Source organism: Eufriesea mexicana, unplaced genomic scaffold (assembly GCF_001483705.2).
Source record: "Eufriesea mexicana isolate 0111107269 unplaced genomic scaffold, ASM148370v2 scaffold630, whole genome shotgun sequence".
NCBI classification, from domain to species: Eukaryota; Metazoa; Arthropoda; class Insecta; order Hymenoptera; family Apidae; genus Eufriesea; species Eufriesea mexicana.
The window spans coordinates 378,060-400,282 of record NW_016908822.1 but is presented as its reverse complement, the minus strand read 5'-3'; the positions used below and the strand labels follow the sequence as shown (position 1 = coordinate 400,282).

General features: G+C 44.8%; 1 protein-coding gene across 1 annotated transcript in view; it reads right to left on the bottom strand.

Moving 5' to 3' along the window:
- Positions 1-21,839, bottom strand: part of ss (aryl hydrocarbon receptor spineless) — a 185,454-nt gene extending 163,615 nt beyond the window's left edge. The window contains exon 1 of the mRNA XM_017898446.1: positions 21,769-21,839. Within this exon, the coding sequence (XP_017753935.1) occupies positions 21,769-21,824 (56 nt within the window). The 5' untranslated portion in view covers positions 21,825-21,839. The remainder of the gene's footprint in view (positions 1-21,768) is intronic.
- Between the last annotated feature and the right edge of the window lie 384 nt (positions 21,840-22,223).

The window sequence follows — 22,223 nt, the reverse complement described above, 5'->3', positions numbered from 1 at the left end:
CGATCAAAAAATCTTGACAGACCATAGATTTGTAAAGAAAATTAGAGAGGAGCACGAAGAAGCTAACGCGAGAGCAGTGGACCAAAGCGCGTGGAATTTAGGAGCACCCGCGGCGCTAGTATCGCGGCACGTCCGCCGGGTTGCCGTTAATTAGCGCGTACTGGGATAAAACGAAAGACGGAAAAAGTGGCAGAGAATAGACGGGGTTGGAGGTTGGTAGAGGGGAGAGGAGTTTAGGAGAGAGGGAGGATAGAAAGGAGAGAAAAGGCCGACGGTAACTTAACTCGACGCCCCGATATCCGATCCTCCCTATAAAAATGCACACGCCACTCACGTCTATGTAAACAAACGGACATCGAATGGTCGAGTGACTCTCTTTTTCCGGTTAGCTACACCTATTAGCTGGTATGTAGATCGTATAGCAGTCGTTGCAGTTCCTGCAACAGGCCAGGCCAGGTAAAGGTACTCCTCCGATTCGCGAAACGCGACTCTTTCTCGCGCTGGAACTCGAGTCGTTCGGTGAACCTAAACTGCTGGCTCGTTCTCTTCGACCAAAGCCCGTTGCACGCTGCACTTTATGTTACACCTGCTATGCGTTTCACTCCGCCATCTCGCCGCTTGTCTTTTTAATAGCTATCCGTTTGCTTCAATTTGCTCTCGAATGAGAGATACAAGCCCCTCCCGACGTCGTTATCCGCGCTGCCAGCTTGACGAAAATAACCGGCCACGCCGTGGCATGTACCTTAAATGTAATTGAACGACGGCTACTTGAAAAGTAGCCGTTGCACCAAACGAAGGACCGGGGAAATTGGCAACTGGGCCGATTTAATTACACCGTACCGGCGCCGACACGTGAAAAATCGAAGGATCGACGGGCCGCATCGTCGTGACCGGGCATTGAAATCACCGAGAACAGGCGACGCGCGATTCGCAGGCGAAAGAATTTAGAACGGCGACGAGGCGGTAGGAAAGTGGATGGAAAGCGTAGATTCGAGGAAGAAAGACGAAAGGCCGAGGAAAAATGTCGAAAATGGCGACACCGGATCGGTCGCGTAACTGGTGCGTACACCGCTGCGCGACTATCATGTTGCAACCGCGTCTACCGATTATTCTTAAAAGCGGCCGATTTTTCAAGCGGTCGCGGGCTACCAGATGACAAAAAGGATCGGAATAAACGCGAACCGAAGGAAAGACGTATGGATTTTCCAGCTTGGTTCACGTCTCTTCCATCCATTTGTATTTTCCGTCCGTCTGCTTATCGCTCGGCGAAAATCGGGATCGGCGATGGATAATCGGCGGCGGTGGATAAATTTCACGGTGCTCGCATCGAACAATTGCGCAAAGACACGCGTCTGGGTGCCGTGGCCCGACGCACGCGGAATAAATCGATTTGTTAATCGTTCGGGAGCCGGTGCGCGCGTAATGCCGGCGAATTAATTACGCTGACAACATTGATCGCGCGGCCGGTCCGCGCGTGGGTGTTGCCTCGTTCAGAAACGCATTCGTCAGGCCGGCTGATAAATTGATTTCGTTCCCTTCGCGGATCGACGTCGATCTAAATACCCTTCCACCTCTGGCCATCGGACTTGACAAAGGGACCTGCTTATCCAGCGCCGACGTGTACAAACCGGCGCGTATTTTCCATTTTATCTCGGGCAATCACGGATGATAATAAATATCGCGGTGAACGGGTAAAATATAGCGATCGGTAAGGAAAGAACCGAGAGTGGAAGGAACGTTTCGAAACGGAGCGGACAGCTCCGATCGAGCTGCGTTTTCTCGCGTTGTCTCGTTTCCTTTGATCAATTATCACGGTCCTGGCGCGTTGCATAATTGCGCTGGCATGCCGGGCAATTATGTACCAATAGCCCGGTGTCACATGATCAATTATTAATTTCGTCCCATCCGCCGCCTTAATTTACTCCCATTACCTGGCCTTATTTACCCAGGCTATTCAATTTATTCTCATTACCGTTATTTGCTTAAGTATCGATCGCCGATCCACGGGGCCCGCGCGTAATCGCGTCGCGATCGCGCTCTGGGGTCCGGCGCGTTTTTTCTTCCGTCTGTAATTTTATTAAATAAATCAAGTCGCGGTGACGGCGGCGGCTGCCGGAAACGGGCTCGCTCTTGTCCCACCTGCCAGCCGACAGCGCGCCTGAAATTATGCTAATTAATACGGATCGAGCGGCAAAAACGCGGCACCTCGCCCTCGAAAATTTATACGAACGTTACGGCACATAATATTGTCCCGCGAGGCCGCTCTTTACGATTACACGATATCGAAAACATCAAGTGGGCGTTCACGCTGTTAGGAGAGTCCCGAAATTACGGGTACGTCGGTTTTCGCGTCGCGAACGATGCTCGCGGGGCACGCGAAGAAAAACCGAGCCGAAGGCCACGTCTGTCTCTCGCGGGACAGCGCGAGAGCCACGGAGTCTCTACGTAGAGAGAGAATTCGTCACCGGTCTCGTCGCTTCGTAATCGCCCGCTCTATTATAGCCCGCGAGGAATCAATCGGCCGCTCAAGGCCACCGCCCCCACCACCGGCCGTCGCGTATCGCCCATGGCCCCACCACCGTCCACGCGGCCCATCCCCACTCCGCCGCGTCCGGTCTCCCTTCCACCGCCCTCGAAAATTCAACGGTCGGTCATTCCCGTTCGGTTCCCAACGAACGCCGGTTTCGTGTAAATCTCGAATCTCTCCCACGAAGCTCGGCTCCCTGATCGGTCGACATTCAATTCCGCAGGTTCGCGACACACCTACGGTAATATCGTAATAATCGGTATCGCGGCTCGAATCGTTTAAAATAAACGCCGCTAACACGCCGATCGGGCCCCGTTGCGCACACCATAAGAGAAAATCACTCGGAGTCTTCACCTGTTAGGTACTTGCTACCGATTTCGCGCTACGTGCACGGCCGGCTCCGCTGGCTAGCATCTTGATACCCCGGCGCGGTGATCGCGAGCGTGTTATTACCCCGCCTAGTGGCTAGCTTCGAAGATTACACGTCTACGAGTCGGCCGGGGCTACGAGCCGATCTCAACCCGGTCTGCCTCGAATTTGTAACAGCGATATGCGCGTCGAAATTTGCATATCACCAGGAGACAAGTCTGCGCGGGAGAGAAGACTTCATTTTTCCCCCTGATCACCGGCTTTCGCTCGGGGGATCGACCGTTTTGCCGATCCGGTACGTGCGGCTGCGCATTCGGACCCATCGGGCCCCGGTGTCTCGAGTCCGACCAACAAATTGGCGTATCGGGTAAAAGGAGGCGCTCGAGCTGACGTTGTACGCCATACTCTATGCTCCTTTCCGAGTTTTCAATCGTTTTCTCGCCGTCCAAATGACCGAGTACCGATCTCGCGTCGCCCCTGTGGGTCCCTAATTTCCTTCGATAAATTTTCCTCTCCCTTCTTTACCCATTTTTCCGCGCTGAGCCAAACTTTCTCTGCTCTTCTCGTTTCCTGATATCGCGAATATAAAATTGGCGATTTCCTTTTTCGAAAAATGTAACGTTTCCGAGGGTAGACTGTCAATTCGATTATCCCGGTGGAAGCAAAGGCAGGGCCGGTTGTTAAATAAATTTCGCCCCGTGGAAAAGAGTCAGAGGGCGCGATCGGCCGACGCGACGTTGTCCCGAGTATTACATCTCGTGGGTCCACTTTGGGGTCGTGGTTTTTTGCGCTTTGCAAAAGATAATGGAAGGAAAGGAGTTCGATTGTTATTCGGTGTTTATTACGCGGTCGTAATTACAAAATCGCACCGCGGCCGGCGTCCAAGTACGTGCAAATCGGCCTTTAAGCAGGCAACACCAAAGTGGCCGCGGTGTATCGGCGCCATTAGCATAGAAATGATACGTTGATCGACGCGTCCATATTTATTCGAAATTCCGGACGCGACAGAATATTGGTATTTACCGCGAATTCGGCCCCGGCGAACCGGCAATTTCACGCCAATCTGTAGCGCGTCGCTTTTCATTAATTAATTCCTGCCGTGCATGGGATTCCGTCTTCCCCACGGCGACCGAATGTTTATCGTAAAACGCTTTAATACACTGTCATTTCGATCTTAACATTTAATTCCTCCGCGATCGGTCCCATCCACGTCACGCGATCCCTCCACGTTCTTGCCGAACGATCGTATTTTTTCCAACGAGCAAACAGCTTGTTGCCCGATGTCTCTTAAAAAACTCACGTCGCACCGTAATTGGTAATTCCGATGTATTTTTTATGCGGTAGTTGCTAGGTACTCGACGCTTCTAATTAACGAAAGAAATTTACAATCGCGAGGAGAGAATAAAAATTCGAGGAGGAGGGCGCGAGGACAGGAGAGGTTGACCGAAAATAAGTCGAACCCGGGGGATCCAGGGAATGCCTTTTAAGGGAGGATCGGTGAAGCATGGCGCGGCATGGGGAAAGGCGGTGTGTACGAACCGCGGGAAGCATAGAAACCGATGGTTCGTGGCAAGAAAGCTCGAAACGCCGAGCTACGACGCTCGCAATTTCGCAATCCCGCAATTCCCGCGGCCTGCACATCAACCCGGTGGAAAGTCGAACGCAGCCGCGTACACGGGGCGAAGATGATGAAGCCAGAAAGGCAGCGACTACCCTGTGTTTACACGGCACGGTGGTCCGCCCCGCGAGCATTAGCTCTATCTTTGCACCGCCCAATTTCGCGTTCCTCGAATGCAAATTCTACCGAAACGAGCGGATAGCGAAATGAGGGGGATGCAGCGACGACGATGACGGACTAACCGACTTGTCCTGGACCGGGAGCTGCTGGACCTGGTCAAGGTCTGATAGATCGTAGGCGAGTTGTAGCCACTCGGGGAAATACCTCGAAAGTCTGCTGTAAGAGTAGAGTAGATTTGTTTCTCTCTTCTCTTCTCGACGATGTAGCTATCACGAATCGTGTCAGGGTGAAATGTTTAGAAATTTGTTTGATGTGGCTGTGAGGAATTATTTAAGGGTGAAGTATTTCGAAATTTATTTGATCAGGCTATAGAGAATCGTTTAAGGGTGAATTGTTTGCAAATCTGTTCGTTATGGCTGTGAAAAATTATTCTATAGTGCACTGTGCAGAAATTTTTCCATTATGGCGATGGAGAATTATTCTATGGTGAAATATTTCGCAATTTTTGCGATATGGCTATGAAGAATAATTTAGGGATAAGTTATTTAGAAATTTCTTCGTTATGGCTATGAAAAATTGTTCTATGGTACACTATGTAGAAATTTCTACATTATAACCGTGAAAAATTATTCTATGGTGAACTATTTCGAAATTTCTCTGTAAAAATAATTTAAGGGTGAATTATTTCGAAATTTCTTCGTTATGGCTATGAAAAATTATTCTATAGTGAAATAATTCAAATTACTTCTAAATTTTTCCCATACGGTTATAAAAAATAATTTAGGGGTGAATTAGTTAGGAATTTCTTCAGTATAACCACAAAAAATTATTCCATAGTACACTTTTTAGAAATTTCTTTGTCATTACTATGAAAAATTATTCCATAGTACACTGTTTAGAAATATCTTCGTCATGGTTATGAAAAATTATTTTACAGTGAACTATTTCTAAATTTTTCCCATACGACTATGAAAAATAATTCAAGGGTGAATTATTTAGAAATTTCTATACTATAACTCCAAAAAATTATTCCATGGTATACTGTTTAGAAATATCTTCGTCATGGTTATGAAAAATTATTTTACAGTGAACTATTTCTAAATTTTTCCCATACGACTATGAAAAATAATTCAAGGGTGAATTATTTAGAAATTTCTATACTATAACTCCAAAAAATTATTCCATGGTATACTGTTTAGAAATATCTTCGTCATGGTTATGAAAAATTATTTTACAGTGAACTATTTCTAAATTTTTCCCATACGACTATGAAAAATAATTCAAGGGTGAATTATTTAGAAATTTCTCCGATGCGATTACGAGGAATAATTTAAGAATAAATTATTTAGAAACTTCTTCGTTATGGCTGCGAAAAATGATTCTACGGTACAGTGTTTAGAAATTTCTTGCCGTTCGATAGAAAAGAATGAAAAGCCGTGTCGATTACGGCGGCGTCGTTTCACCGTGCTAAAAACACAGCCACACCTTGGCAGCGGGAAAGAGGTCAGGATGTACTGACCAGCGAACACGAGGCACAATGTGCGAATCGAATGGAGGTCCACGAAGGAAGAGCAACAACGATACTCGAACTAATGATACCGTCGACAAACTAATTACACGAAATAGCGGAACACCGGCTCTCGAATCGCGCTGTTTCGATAATTATTTCGCGTATTCCACGAAATTACATCCTCCCGCTTCCTCGAAACGGTAAATGCGCTCTCTCTCTCTCTCTCTCTTTACCCTTTCGCTTTTAATTGCGCTTTCAGTCCTGAACAGGCCGATCAAAATTAGATATACTACATGAAAAATGTGTCTACCACATCTGATACGTGTAATTCCACGTTTCTGATCTGGTAAAGATCGGTATGTATACCGTGTACCCCTGAACCCCCTCTTTCCTCCTTTAATTATGTTTCCAGTACTGAAATGATCGACCAAAAATACACATACTACACGAAAAATCGTGTCTACCATATTTTATACGGGTAATTCGACGATTTTGATCCAATAATGATCGATATGTAGCATGTTATTCCTAAACTCCCTCCTTTTACTTTTAATTACACCGCCACTTTTGAAATGATAATTCAAAAGCAGATATATTACACGAAAAATTGTATCCGCCATATCTGACACTCGTAATTTGTCGTTTTTGATCCAATAAAGATCGGTATGTACCGTGTGCCCCTAAATCCTCTCTTTTCTCATTTAATTAATTTCCAGGACCAAAATGGCGGATCAAAAATACACATACTGCCCGAAAAATCGTGTCTTCTATACCCGATACTCGTAATTCATTGTTTTTGATCCAATAAATATCGGTATGTACCACGTACTCTTGAACTCCCTTCTTTTTATTTTAATTAAATTTCCAGGAACAAAATGGCCGATCAAAAATACATATACTACTCGAAAAATCCTGTCTACTATATCTGACATCCGTAATTCGTCATTTTGGATTCAATAAAGATCGGTATATGCCGTGTACCTCTAAACCCTCTCTTTTTTCCTTTAATTAAATTTCCAGGACCAAAATGGCCGACTAAAAATACACATACTACTCGAAAAATCCTGCCTACTATATTTGACATCCGTAATTCGTCATTTTTGATCAAATAAAGATCGGTATGCACCGTGTACCCCTAAATCCTCTCTTTTCTCTGTTAAGTAAATTTCCAGGACCAAAATGGCCGACTAAAAATACACATACTACTCGAAAAATTGTGTCTACCGTATCCGATATTTATAATTCGTCATTTTTGATCAAATAAAGATCGGTATGCACCGTGTACCCCTAAATCCTCTCTTTTCTCTGTTAAGTAAATTTCCAGGACCAAAATGGCCGACTAAAAATACACATACTACTCGAAAAATTGTGTCTACCGTATCCGATATTTATAATTCGTCATTTTTGATCAAATAAAGATCGGTATGCACCGTGTACCCCTAAATCCTCTCTTTTCTCTGTTAAGTAAATTTCCAGGACCAAAATGGCCGACTAAAAATACACATACTACTCGAAAAATTGTGTCTACCGTATCCGATATTTATAATTCGTCATTTTTGATCAAATAAAGATCGGTATGCACCGTGTACCCCTAAATCCTCTCTTTTCTCTGTTAAGTAAATTTCCAGGACCAAAATGGCCGACTAAAAATACACGTACAACCCGAAAAATCGTGCCTACGTCTATCTGATATTCGTAATTCGTTGTTTTCGTTCGAATAAAGATCGGTATAGTATATTTGTGAACCTGATGTACCACGTGTCCCTAAACCTCGCACATCCGCTTCCATTGAGCCGAAAAACGTTTCCTCCTGTCAGCTCGAGGGGAATCGTCGGACGTCTCATCCCGAAAGGCAGTAATCACGCTAGTCGAAGTTCCAAAATTAGTTGGACGCGTACGCAAACCGAACGATACTTGTTTTCTTCGTCGGAGCTCGATAATTAGCCTCGTTCCTCGGCAATTTAGTCATTTATTCGTTACACAGTGAGAAAGAGAAAGAGAGAGAGGGTAGACGAAGAAGTAGAAGAGGAAGAAGAAGGAGGAGAAGAAGAAGAAGAAGAAGAAGAAGAAGAAGAAGAAGAAGAAGAAGAAGACGATGGCGCATGACACCGACCGGTGGTGCTTGGTCCTCGCGTAGCAGGTACTTCCGGTGCCAGAAGGCGGCCACCTCATTGTCATTACGTCACCAGAGGCTGTCATTTGGTTTTTCAAGCATCCGTTTTTCTCACCGCGGGGATAGAGGGCTTGATGATCGTAATTACACCGGGACCGCTTCGGAGAAGGACGTTTTTAAACAGATACGCGCGTGCGTGCACGATCTGCCTCGAAAACACGCTCGATTGATCGGACCTGAACCGGTGCGTGGACCAAACTGGTTGCCGGTTCCAGCAGTACACTCGTCATCTGATTCGTATTGTCGTGGCTGATAATAAAACGTAAAACATCCAAAAATGCCACTGCTCTAGCGACTCCAGAGCTATTAACCCATTTACATTTAATAACACACACATACTTGCAATTTTTCTACCCCTTATCACCAGAACAGGGGCCGGGGAGTAATCGTATCGAGGTGAATAGTGGTGGACGCGAACGGATTAAATTTTAAATATTTTTTCATTTCATTACAGAGCTCGGAATCCCACAACGGAGTAATCGCCACGCGAATGGAATATTAACATTTCTAATATTTTTTTTTTTTTTGAAATATTCATAAGCTTAATTTAATACGAAAAACATTTGATGGTGATGGTATATTGTTTATTAATTCATAGGATGCAAAGGGGTTAATGGCTGCCGTCGATGTTCGTTTAATTCTCGAAGGAAGGAAACGAAAGTTTTTCCTAGTTACAAATTTAATTGCTCGGCGTTGATAAAGAAAGTGACATTACGCGTTACGATCGTCGTGGCTATGGAAAATTATTCTATGGGGAATTATATCGAAATTTCTCCGATACTTCTATGAAGAATAATTTAAGGGTGAATTATTTAGAAATTTCTTAGTTATGCCTGAGAAAAATTATTCCATGGTAAACTAATTCGAAATTCCTTCGTTATGGCTATCAATAATTATTCTATGGTGAACTATATAAAAATTTCTCCGATACTGCTATTAAAAATAATTTAGGGGTGAGTTATTTCGAAATTTCTTAGTTATGGATGCGAAAAATTATTATGTGGTGAACTAATTCGAAATTCCTTTGTTATGGCTGTCTATAATTATTCTATGGTGAACTATCTCGAAATTTTTCCAATACTGCTATTAAGAATAATTTAAGTTTAAGTTATTTAGAAATTTCTTAGTTATGGCTGTGAAAACTTATTCCATGGTGAACTCAGGACTCGGCTTGCTTTTGCAACCGATTTTGCGACAGCGATCGAGTGTGGTTGCTCAGAAAATGGTATAAATATATCAGTTCGTTAAAGTGGACGCAGGAAACAATTAATAGCCGGGCAGAGAGGCGTGCATTCGCTTAAAACAGCATTTCGTTGGCGAGATTTAATAGATCGGCAAAAGGATGATCACTCGCGAAACATCCGAGCGCAATTTATGCGCGTTTAGTCCAATGATTGATGAACAGTTACGCGAAACCAGTCGCTGCCATATTCGGCGACCCGAATCCCGGGAGTTTCGTATTCCGGTGACCATTACGAAATTCACGTGGCCATTTCTTTTTCTTCTTTCGCCGAAAATTCCCAGTAAAATCGCTATAATACGCGTACTTTCTCTGGCAATTGGCTTTATGCGTCTCGTTAACGAGTTGGACTGCCTCATCCATTCTACCGTGCATCCAACTTTTTCTGCAGAGAAAAATTTACGTGAACCTAATCAAAACCAGCATCCCACTTCTCCATTTGGAACGATTCAAAATTGACCAGTAAAAATTAAAAAATTTTCGAAATTTCTTCGAGACTGAATTTGACAGCAATTAGACAAAAATTCCGGAATCTTTTCGCAGTAAAATTTATCATGGCAAATAGGATTATAATAAAGAATAAACTGTGTCAAGAAATACCCCTGTTCCAAAGTAATTGGTGAATTTTAATAGCACAAAGGATTCGTACGAAGAGGTCCACAGTGGGCTAAATCGGTGATCGTTAATCTCCGAAACGCGGGAGATTAACGTGAGCATGGTCGTTAAAGAATTAGCAAATGTGTCATGATAAAAGATACATTCGGTCAGGACAAATGGGCCCCGTTTCGACATGGAAATTTCGGGTTGCCTTACTTTTGCGTCACTCTATACTGGTTCATCGATCCGACAGGACGATTGGGAACCAGTTCCGAACGAATTTGAGAACGATGAACGAACGGCTAACAATGAGCAGGAATTCGAATCGATGCCCGATGATCGATCAAACGGTTTAACGGCGGGGATTGCCATCGTTATTACCGGACACGGACAAAAATCGGCCGGCGGGGGAGGCGAGGGGACGGGATGCCGCGCGCGCCAAACAAATCGTGGCTAATAAGAAGTTGATACATGGTGGCGAGCTGGAGGGGGCCAATACATAAAAATAAGATAAATTTTACACTTGGCTGGTGATGAATGGCGGGATGAATTATTGAATAGTTAAACACACAGCGCCGTACCGGGCCAGCTCGCCCCGAGCCCAGGCCCAAAGCCGGATCGGTGCATCGTTCGTGGCCAGGGCCGCTTCTTTCGCCGCGAAATCTCCGATTCCATCTTGCTCTCCGTCTGTCATCGACCTTCCTTTCGCGCATTTCCCTCTCGACGATCCTCTCTATCGTTCTCTTCCATCCGCGCGGATAAACCTTATCTATTTCACCGCGGAGGCTCTTGAGAAGTTAGACCCCGGAGCACTATTTCTCCCGCGAAAAAATCCCCATTCCTCCCGGTGAAAAATCACGGAAAATGGATCAACAACTGGGCGACTATGAGACCAATGACAGGGAATCGAAAACGACGAGAAAATTCTCTGCGGAGGTTCGAGAAATTCGTTATTCCGCGTCATCCATAGGAGATTCGTCTATCCGCTGCGAGATTGGCGCGCGAATCGACGAATCCTCGCGATTAGGCGAGCGTAATGACGCTTAACGAGCGAGTTTTGTCTGTGGTTCGGGTTCCAGATTAATTCCGTGAGCTTTTTCCTGCGCGGACGACGCGCTTTTCGAGGCGAGGCTGCGAGCCGATCGGTGCCGGCGCTCGTCCGTTCCTGCGGCATAAATTCACCTGCACGTTTCACTTCGTTATGGCTCTATTCACAGTGCCGTAACCGCGAGGACGGATATTCCTTGCTGTGCGGCCCATTCACCACTGGCTGGGGTCCCTTTGGGGCCAGCAGCCCCGATCGCGGGTGGAAGATGCACTGCGCGTCCTGCCGATTGTTTAATCGCCTCGTCCCCACCTATCTCCTTTTGGGCACCCTTCGTGGAAACTTTGTTTCTACGTGGCCGGACGTTATTTACAATAGACAATCGGCAGGGTGAGAGGCATATATCCCGTTTGGAGAAACAAGCGAACCAGGCCCAAGATGCAAACGTGGTGGCTGCAGAAAAATGTGCTATCGAGATTTAAAGAACCGGATGAAACTCTTTCAGAACTACGAGGTACTCTGTGTTTGTTGCGTTGTTTACCGGTAGTTAACGAGCAATTATCCTCTTCTGACGTGAAACCTGCCGATTTCTAGAGTGTATCGAGTCGGAGGAGTCTTCTACTTTCGGAAGTGAAAAGAATTGATTCTCTTTTCGCATTTTTGTAAGATTTTGGACCTCCGACGAGATATTTCCTGGAATTTGGAGCTTTTGAAACTGACTGGCAAGATAATTCAAGTTCTACTTATTTCAAAACGTTGCAACAAAAATTATCAAAATCTTTCTCATTTTTCTATTATTTTTTAAGCCTGGAAGATCAGAAAGGGCTGATAAAAATCGAAAATTCGACTTCAAAATGTCGTCATTTCTTTAAATCTGAAACTATTTGATCCTTTTGTTAATTCATACATCAAATACATCCTTACCGACCACAATGCATTATCACCTGCCTTCTTGGCAGAAGCAAAACAGCCGGAGTACATTTTTAAAACCAGCTCGTAGTCGTCGCTTTATAACTTTCGCAATTTTCATTCTTGTCACTCGAAAAAATTTCTGCGCATAGTCAAAGAGCTACTAAAGAAGACAGCGAAACACTCGTATCGAAAAGTTCAATGGTTCCCTGAAAAAAAATTTCCGAACATGCCCCCTCTTTCCTTCCCCTCGAATCGGAGAACCGTCATCCCACGAGACCCAGGCTCGCGAAATCTCGCGATAACTTTGAAGATTCTCGAGTGTACTCTCGGAAACATCGACCTGGAGGAGTTTCCTTCGAGCGGAGACGCCGAAATCGGCGGTCGCGAGGAGCGGAGAGCGCAGCCAGGGTCGGAAGCGACACGGGCAATATGTAATGGGGCACCAATTATACGCGTGACACGGGGCATCGTTATAATTGGATACGAGGTGTTAAATCTGCTGGGTGTGGCTGGTTACGGGAGTTATGAGTGTTCCAGCAATAATGGTCTTGTCGCGGCTCGGGCTATACATATCTCTCGCACGAGCGAAACGCATCACGGCGCCGACTAACGCGAGGGGAGTCTATTAAATTACAGCGTGTGCTCGCTGCGACGTAGAAAGTAGGTAAACGATATCCTCCTTCGGCTACGGAATTAAATCTTGCCCCGATCGCACGATATCTAAACCGTTCGCCGGCTCTGCCAGCTCCGAGTCTCTTCCGCGAACTTTGCCGGGCAAAGTTGCTGCGTTCGGGCCACACACTGGGGCAAACTTTACCTCGCTGGTATGGTAACGAGGTGAAGAGCGTTTTCGTCGAATCTGGGAGAAAAATTGGGAAAAACGGGAGAAAAGAGAAATCGAGGAGAATGAAGAGAGAAAGAAAAGTTGGGACACGTAGGTGTCTCTAGTGATGGTTGCACTGGTTGCGAGATAGAACGATAGAGGCTGGAAATCTCGCGGCTACAGGCAGACAGGCTCGACCAGAGACGTTTGGCCGGCTGAATGGAGGAAAGGCCTCAGAAGCAGGTTCATTACAAGGCTATAAACGCACGTTAGAAGACCATAAGGATGCGCGGCAATTACTTAAGAACAAATCAGCCGAAACCCGGCACGACGGCTGCTGTCCATCAAGAAATCATCGACCTCTTGCTGAATGGTTCTTTAGTTGCTCTCGTGGCAATTTCCGAACGCGCCGCCTGTTAGTGGACCTTTCGGTTGGCCCGGTGTAATTAAAAGATAGCATGTTGCGAACATCCGAACGGAAATATCCTTGTGAATTAAAATCACGTGATACCCTTCCTACTGGATGCAATTTCAAGCTCGTTGCAGCCGGGTACACACACGTGTCGGGGGCCCCGGAGAGACTCGGGATTCCTCGAAGGCCCGAAAGGAGCTGAAAACGCTCGGAAGATGCGAAAGTCCGGAGCAAAAAAAGCGAGGATCTAAGGATCTAAAAAGGCGCGAGTGAACTCGCGTAACGAAAAGGAACGCGAGAGTCGGCGAATTCGGTGGTGTGCGTAGCTGAAGGATCGTTTGAAAAGAGATCGGGCCCCTTCTCAGCCGAACGAGAGCGAAGCTGACAGTCGAACGAGTGAAGACCGGAGAGAGACTGACTGACTAAAGTATAATCAGGTTTCGACTGAGTCCGCGGCCGCATGTAATAACAGTAATCCCTTCGTTCGCCGGTAATTTGGCCGTTCGCTCAAAAACTCCAAATTATAGAAGCTGCTGTCATTAGGCCACGGTGAGCACCGTGCATCGCGGGCCACCTTCTTCCCCGAACCCTCGGGAATTTTGGGGAAACTTTGCTCGCCATCCCTTCCCGTGGATCGTTAGCGATCGCTTGTTTTACTTCGCCAACGCTTTTCCGCCAGTTTCCCCCCGTTTTCCTCTATTTTCTGCCACTTTCTGTCAACTTTCGTCATTGTCCTCGTGAAATCGACCAAACGTGCCGAATCAACGTCCCGATTTTCGTCGTGCAAATTAGTAAACGTCTCTTTGGATCTACGACCACGATGTAGACACGCGTGTACACGCGTGAGACCTCGTCTCCAGCTTGTACAGGAAGATCGAGCAATTTCGAGAACATGGACTGAACGTTTTTACATTGAGTGTTGCATGTACATCGACGCTGATGGAACGAATAATGGACTGTTATTGTTGCGTATAAATTATTCACCACTCGTCGTTTTTATCGACATTTTCTCGTTTTCCACTCGCGGTGGATTCAATAACGCGTGAGCGCTGCACACCAATCATAGTGCAATTCGCCCGAGCTGATATCGAGGAAAAACACGATGAAAAAAAGGAGATTATCATATGGAACATCTAGGAAGACACGAAGGCCGAGCGAATGCTCTGTTTATGCTGCTGAAACTCGGAGCAATTAAACAATCTCGGGACCCAGCTAGAAGCGAGGATCCATCATCCATCTACTCGAAAACGAAGGTTCGGGTTCCATCCGTGGCCCGATCACAGCCATAGGAGTCAAAATCCCCGATGTAGCCGGAGGAAAGACGTAGAAGTGCCGCGTTCTTAAAACTTACGCTCGCCTAGGACCAGCAGAGCCTCAGGGAAGGACTCCTTGGACCCATAGGAGTTGAAGGAGCCGAGGAAGAAGCAGAGAATGAACCAGACAGAACGCCCCAGGGCCACTCTCTGCCGGATAGTCGGTCTCATTCTTTTCCTCTGTTCTTTATCGTATCAAAGGGAAGCTAGTGGGCAGGGACGAGAAGAGGATCGTCGACTGTACGTCTCGAAACACCGTTTAAAACTCCATTACGCTGTTCGCCCGTGATCTCCTTGATCGCACGGCGTTCCTCAGCGAGTCGAGAAACTGCGGGCTCAGATCGAGAACGATCGTCGGACGTTCGACGATCGAAGGCTATCGAAGCCGATCCAGAGACGTTCCAAGACGATCGAAGGCTGTCGAGGCCGGTCCAGGTGGATAGGAAGCTGTCAGAGTTGGTGCAACGACGTTTGAAGACGATCGAGAACTGTCAAAGCCGATCTAACGACGATCAAAGGGTATCAGAAACAGTCCAAGACGATAGAAGGCTATCAAAGTCGATCCAATGATAAATGACGATGATCTACAGGTATTGAAGCCTGTCCATGACGGTCAAAGACGTTTGAAGACTATCAACACTGGTCCAATACGATAAAAGGCTGTCAGAGTCGGTGCAACGAGGTTTGAAAACAATCAAAGACTGTCAAAGCCAATTTTATGACTATCAAACGGTATGAAAGACAGTCCAAGACGATAGAAGGCTACCAAAGTCGATCCAACAACGAACAGCGATGATCTAAAGGTGTCAAAGTCGGTTCAAGACGATCAGAGACGTTTGAAGACTATGAAAGCTGATCCATGGCGACGGAAGGCTGTCAGAATCGATCCAACGACGTTCGAATCTGGTTGAAGACGATCGAAGACTGTCAAAACCTATCTAATGTCAATCGAAGAGTATCGATGACGGTCCAACGATGATCAAAGACTATCGTAGCTGGTCCAAGATAATAGAAGGCCATCAAAGTCGCTCCAATAACAAACGACGATGATCAAAAGGTATCAAAGCCGGTTCAAGACGATCAGAAACGTTCAAAAACTATCGTATCTGTCAGAAACGACAGAAAGCTGTCAAAGTCGGTCCAACGACGTTCGAATATTATTGGATTACTATAGTCATATCAATTTGTATAAGTTTTTGATTAAAATTTTTAATTGTATTAACATTTTGGTGAGTGAACTAATAATTTTGGTGGTGACATTTTGAAGTAATATTTGAAATAACATTTTGGTGGTGAGCTAATAATTTTACATAAATGAAGGGATCAGAACCTATTGGATTACTATAGTCATATCAATTTGTATAAGTTTTTGATTAAAATTTTTAATTGTATTAACATTTTGGTGAGTGAACTAATAATTTTGGTGGTGACATTTTGAAGTAATATTTGAAATAACATTTTGGTGGTGAGCTAATAATTTTACATAAATGAAGGGATCAGAACCTATTGGATTACTATAGTCATATCAATTTGTATAAGTTTTTGATTAAAATTTTTAATTGTATTAACATTTTGGTGAGTGAACTAATAATTTTGGTGGTGACATTTTGAAGTAATATTTGAAATAACATTTTGGTGGTGAGCTAATAATTTTACATAAATGAAGGGATCAGAACCTATTGGATTACTATAGTCATATCAATTTGTATAAGTTTTTGATTAAAATTTTTAATTGTATTAACATTTTGGTGAGTGAACTAATAATTTTGGTGGTGACATTTTGAAGTAATATTTGAAATAACATTTTGGTGGTGAGCTAATAATTTTACATAAATGAAGGGATCAGAACCTATTGGATTACTATAGTCATATCAATTTGTATAAGTTTTTGATTAAAATTTTTAATTGTATTAACATTTTGGTGAGTGAACTAATAATTTTGGTGGTGACATTTTGAAGTAATATTTGAAATAACATTTTGGTGGTGAGCTAATAATTTTACATAAATGAAGGGATCAGAACCTATTGGATTACTATAGTCATATCAATTTGTATAAGTTTTTGATTAAAATTTTTAATTGTATTAACATTTTGGTGAGTGAACTAATAATTTTGGTGGTGACATTTTGAAGTAATATTTGAAATAACATTTTGGTGGTGAGCTAATAATTTTACATAAATGAAGGGATCAGAACCTATTGGATTACTATAGTCATATCAATTTGTATAAGTTTTTGATTAAAATTTTTAATTGTATTAACATTTTGGTGAGTGAACTAATAATTTTGGTGGTGACATTTTGAAGTAATATTTGAAATAATATTTTGGTGGTGAGCTAATAATTTTACATAAATGAAGGGATCAGAACCTATTGGATTACTATAGTCATATCAATTTGTATAGGCTTTTAATTAAAATTTATAATAGTATTGACATTTTCCACTAATATCGTGATGAGCTAATAATTTTACATAAATTAAGAGATAAAAATCTATTGGATTGCTATAGCCATTTCAATCTTTATAAGCTTTTGATTAAAATTTTTAATAATATTGACATTTTCCACTAATATCGTGGTGTGCTAATAATTTTACATAAATTAAGAGATCAGAACCTATTGGATTGCTATAGTCATTTCAATTTATATAGGTTCTCGATTAAAATTAAAATTCGTGGATCCTCTTCGACGCATAGTTCAAAGCCATATCTATTTCTCCCACGAGATTGATTTTTCCAAATACATTAAGACGTATCTTATTTCCAACATCCATCTTCACGAAAACCACCCCTAAACTTAACCCTGATTATCACGAAACGTTCAAACCGAGTATCGTTCACCGTTCTATTCTTTCCAATTCGCGACACCATATATACTCGCACTTTTCCGTACCGTTTCACACACGCACACGCACACCGTCTTCCTCCACGCGTAGTAGCATTCGATCTATTCGCTTTTCCTCTTTTTCCGCTTCTCTGCATCAATTATTCAGCAAATATATCACTGCGCGTAAATAGCATTTGGAATTTAATTAATTGAAACCTTCGGCCATAATCTACAACCGTGAAATCGATTTATATTAGTAAATATATACGAACACTTTCGGTTCTAAGCATCTCTGTGAAATTTTCTGGCTATCCAAACTTTTTATTCGCTGTAACAACGTCATTCAGTATGGTAATTTCCCTTTAAATGTTAAAACGAATTTTAATTGTACCAAATTTTTCTCGTTCTCATCGAGTCCGATATTTTTGACTCCCCACCCCTTTTCCGAGGAAACTACCCTCGGACAGAACCACAAAACGAAGTTTAGTAAAATGGAAAAACGTTGAGATGGAGCAGGGATTGAAAATTTCTTTTCTAGATATCAAAACGAATTTTGATTGTACCAAATCTTTCTCGTTCCCATCGAGTTCGATATTTTTAAATTCCCATCTCTTTCTAGGGTAAATTACTCTCGGACTGAACCATGAGACGAAGCTCTAGTGGTAAAAACGTTGACAGGGAGCACGAATCGAAAATTTCTGTTCTACGATAAATATCAAAACGAATTTTACTTGCACCAAATTTTTCTGGTTCCCATTACGTTCGATATTTTTGACTTCACACCCCTTTTCCGAGGAAACTACCCTCGGACAGAACCACAAAACGAAGTTTAGTAAAATAGAAAAACGTTGAGATGGAGCAAGGATTGAAAATTTCTTTTCTAGATATCAAAACGAATTTTGCTCGTACCAAATTTTTCTCGTTCCCATCGAGATCTATATTTTTGAATTTCCATCTCTTTCCCGGGCAAACTACCCTCGGGCAGAACCACGAGACGAAGTTTAGTAAGGTGGAAAAACGTTGACAGGGTGCAGGGATCGAAAATTTCTATTCGCTGATCCAACAAAGCCATCCGGCACGCGATGAGAAAGGGTGGAAAAAGGTGGAAGAAAAGAGGAAGGCAAAGAAGCTAGGCCGATTCGGCTATATCTCAACTAATTACGAGCAACGTATGCAAACGATTGGAGTAAAGTTAAGGCGGATATTCCATGGCCAGAGGCCTTCCCCTTATTCGCAATCAGTGCCGCACTCCGTCTCTGTCAGCTTAGCACCGGTTATCCCCGGTCTATCTTTCTCTTGATGTATCGAACATTACACACGTATATGTATCGTGTGTCACGCGTACCCGCGCCTATATTTATGCGTGTCTGATATATCCGCGCGAGTGTCGCGGCCGGACGCGTGCGTTCGCGTGCGTTTCCGTGAACGGCTGGGCGCGCGGCGAAAATTAAAAGTCGCGGGCTCGCAATCGCGGCCATGGATATCCCTTTCTCGGGTGTCTCCCTTATAAGGGAGTATCTGCGCCTGTTTCGGGACGGCAATCGGAAAGTGCGAACTTTCGAGCGGAGTAATTGAAAGCTGCATGCGAAGGATTTGAGTAAACGCTGGTAACGACGGGCTGCGGAGTTGTTTAGCATCGATACAAACGCGTAAATCATTGGTCCAAGGCCCGGTAGCGGCTTAATGGTAACGTTACCGAGTACAAATACGAGATCGAGTAATAACCATCCTCCGAATGCACACGACAAGGGGTGTGCGCGTTCGCGGAACTGCAGAGGGGAGGGTAAACGTTTGGAGAAGCGGAGGATCGTCGCGAAAATGGCATACCTGGTTCCAGGTATGCTCCAGGTACCATCTGACACTGAAACTGACGCGATACTATTCCGGGTTTCGAGTGTTACGTGTATATCTAATTTTACGTTGACCCTTTCGCTCCTGCAGACGTTGTATGACGTCATGCTACGATATAACAGTCAGACTGCGGTCATGATACGATGTCTATGGATTTTAGAGCTGTCACAGGTTAGAAAATTCTTTCTGAACGTGATCCAACTGGTCTAGCGTGTCGTGCCACCTCTTAGGATAAGAGAGAAATTTTTTTCAATACGATTCCTGCGTTATTTTTCCCACTGTCAAAAGAATCGTGAGGTTATGTATTTCACGTCTGTGGCACGTGGTGCGCGCTCTCTTGGCCCGAGATTTTTCCTCTGCTGTCAGGGCTTGCAAATGAAATATTTAGCGACTTCTGAACTCCTGTATTCGTCTTTGTCACCTCGGGTAAGGTTATAATACGTGATATATTTTGATTAAGTTTTTGTTAGATTTAAACGAAAATAAAATTTGTTAAATTAATTTCAGACAGGGTGTTTGATATTCTCTTTATAACTCAGGAATGAAAAGGTTAATTTCTCTAAAAGCTTGGCTGATTGGTCGTGTATGGTCGAGGGATTATCCGCGATCCTCGAAGATCGGATCCGTCCTCGTATATTATCGTATATTAGGGCCCAATCCGATCCAAATGCGAGGCGTCAACGCGTGGTTGACAGACCAGACTGATGCTCGAAAATAATCGCAATACCAGCCGAAATGTAAATACGTGTAATGTATCCACGAGTCTGACTCGTGATGTTTACGTTTGGACCGACTCTCCGTTCACGTGTCTGGCACGTGATACTCGTGTTTGGCCCAAAATCTTCATCACGAGTCAGACACGTTAAATGACTGGAAGGGGTTAAGACGAAATGCCAGGAACAAAGTCGCGGAGAAGAGGATAATTACGTCGCAGTGGTTACAAAGTGGACAGGCATTCGACATGAAAGATTCTCCTATTAGCGTTTCGCTGTGGTGCAATAATGACGAATCTCGGCCGAGCTCTGTAATTTACGATCTATACACACACCTAAGCGTCGAGTTAGCGCATAATCGATCGTGCTTATGTGAAAAACATCGCCTATAGGCTACCCGAGCCACGGAATCGGATAAAATGTATGTCTTTGAAACGACTGGCGAACGTTAAGTCCACCATTGGACGCGCTTCACGTGCAAACACCCTCCTTCGATCCCATTAGCACCGGCTTTAGACACATGAATTGTATATGCGCCGCGTCACGATACTTCGTGGTCTATCGTTCTCCTGAATGGCCAACAAATTAGCGCCCTCGCGTTCCCCGTTTTCCTTCCATTTTCCAATCCGACCCCGGCTGCCCCGCAGGTGCACGGCAGGGGAAAACTACCCTCGACGGCGTTATTTTCCAGATTTCCTCCGATGACACGCGCGTGTCACGAGAAACGCCCGATCGTTTAAATAATCAAACGGAATACGGATAAACGCGATGAAATTAGGAACGAAGTAACGAGGTCGACAGCAGTGGGTATGAAATATCTCTTCGACGTCCCCCATTTCACGCTGGAGACAATTGCTATATTTTTTCAGTAATATATCTCGTCAGTCGCTGGTAATTGACGTCGCGAACCAGGGCGGGGGGTCGTATTAACTATGATCGTCACGATTTTCGTCCTTTTACGACCGTCGCTCGGTAGAGGAGGTAAGAAGGCAACCGCAGATTGATCGATAACGCAGGATTTCTTTGTATTGTCATTGCTTAATTCACCATTTTCTTGCTCCCTGCGTGCTACCTTCTAGACTGTTCGCTAGACAATTGTATCATACAAATTAAAAATCACTCGGTCATTGTCAATGCTCGATATAACGCTTATCACTCCAATGGAACTCGTTCAAGTTGCACGACGTTACTGCCACGTTTTATTTTTTCGTTTCGCTATTTCGCTAACCATCTGGACGATGTCATTTCCATAATGCACACGAGCATCGGATGTTTCGTGCAAGTCCGCTAAATTACCGGCACACAGTGCACCTACTCGATAATCCGCATAAAACCTAGAATAAATCCTCGGCCACGCATAGGGTGCCCCAGAAGAGCGGAGACAAACGCGAGTACGTAGCGAGCGAAAACAGTTTCCACAAATTTGTAGTCGTACATCTACGACACGACATAAGTCGATTGACAGCGTCTAGGATAGACACGAGTTTACAGGGACTACCCTTCCCTACTCGGTGTCACGAACTCGTACTAAAACATTTACAACACCCTCTATACTCGGACTCGACCCCATCGAGCCACCCTCTCATAGAGTGCAACAAAATACGCCAATTGCTAGACCAGGCTAGCCGAAATCACAAGGTACATGGCAGCAATGGTAGAGCAGAGACGTAACATCGGCGTTGCGTGGATTATCCGGGAGAAGGAGACACAGTGCTACCAACCTTTTTCCATTCCGGCGTCGTCTCTTGGTGGCATAGACGGTTCCCAGCTGGCTCATGGCGACCGGGTTGTTGGGTCCCGACGCCGTGGTCGGAGTCGGTACCGGCGCCGAGGTGGGCGTCATCGCGGGATCAACGACGTGGGGCTGAGGGTGAGAGGCGGTCAGGGTGAGCTGAGGTCCCGGGGGATAGCATGCCGCCGTCACGTAATCCGTCGCCGCGAGGGACGCGCTCGCTGGTCCACAAATCCCGGCGACCACCCCCTGCACTCCACCCCCGATGCTCGTCCCGTTACCACCGCCACTTCCTCCGCCACCTCCTCCTCCACCGCCGCCTCCTCCGCCTCCGCCGCCTCCTCCACCACCGCCAGCGACACCGACAACACCCCCAACCACCCCCAGCCCCGCCGAGGCGGTCCTGTCCAGCGCGTACACCGTGCAGACCGTGACGCCCTTTGC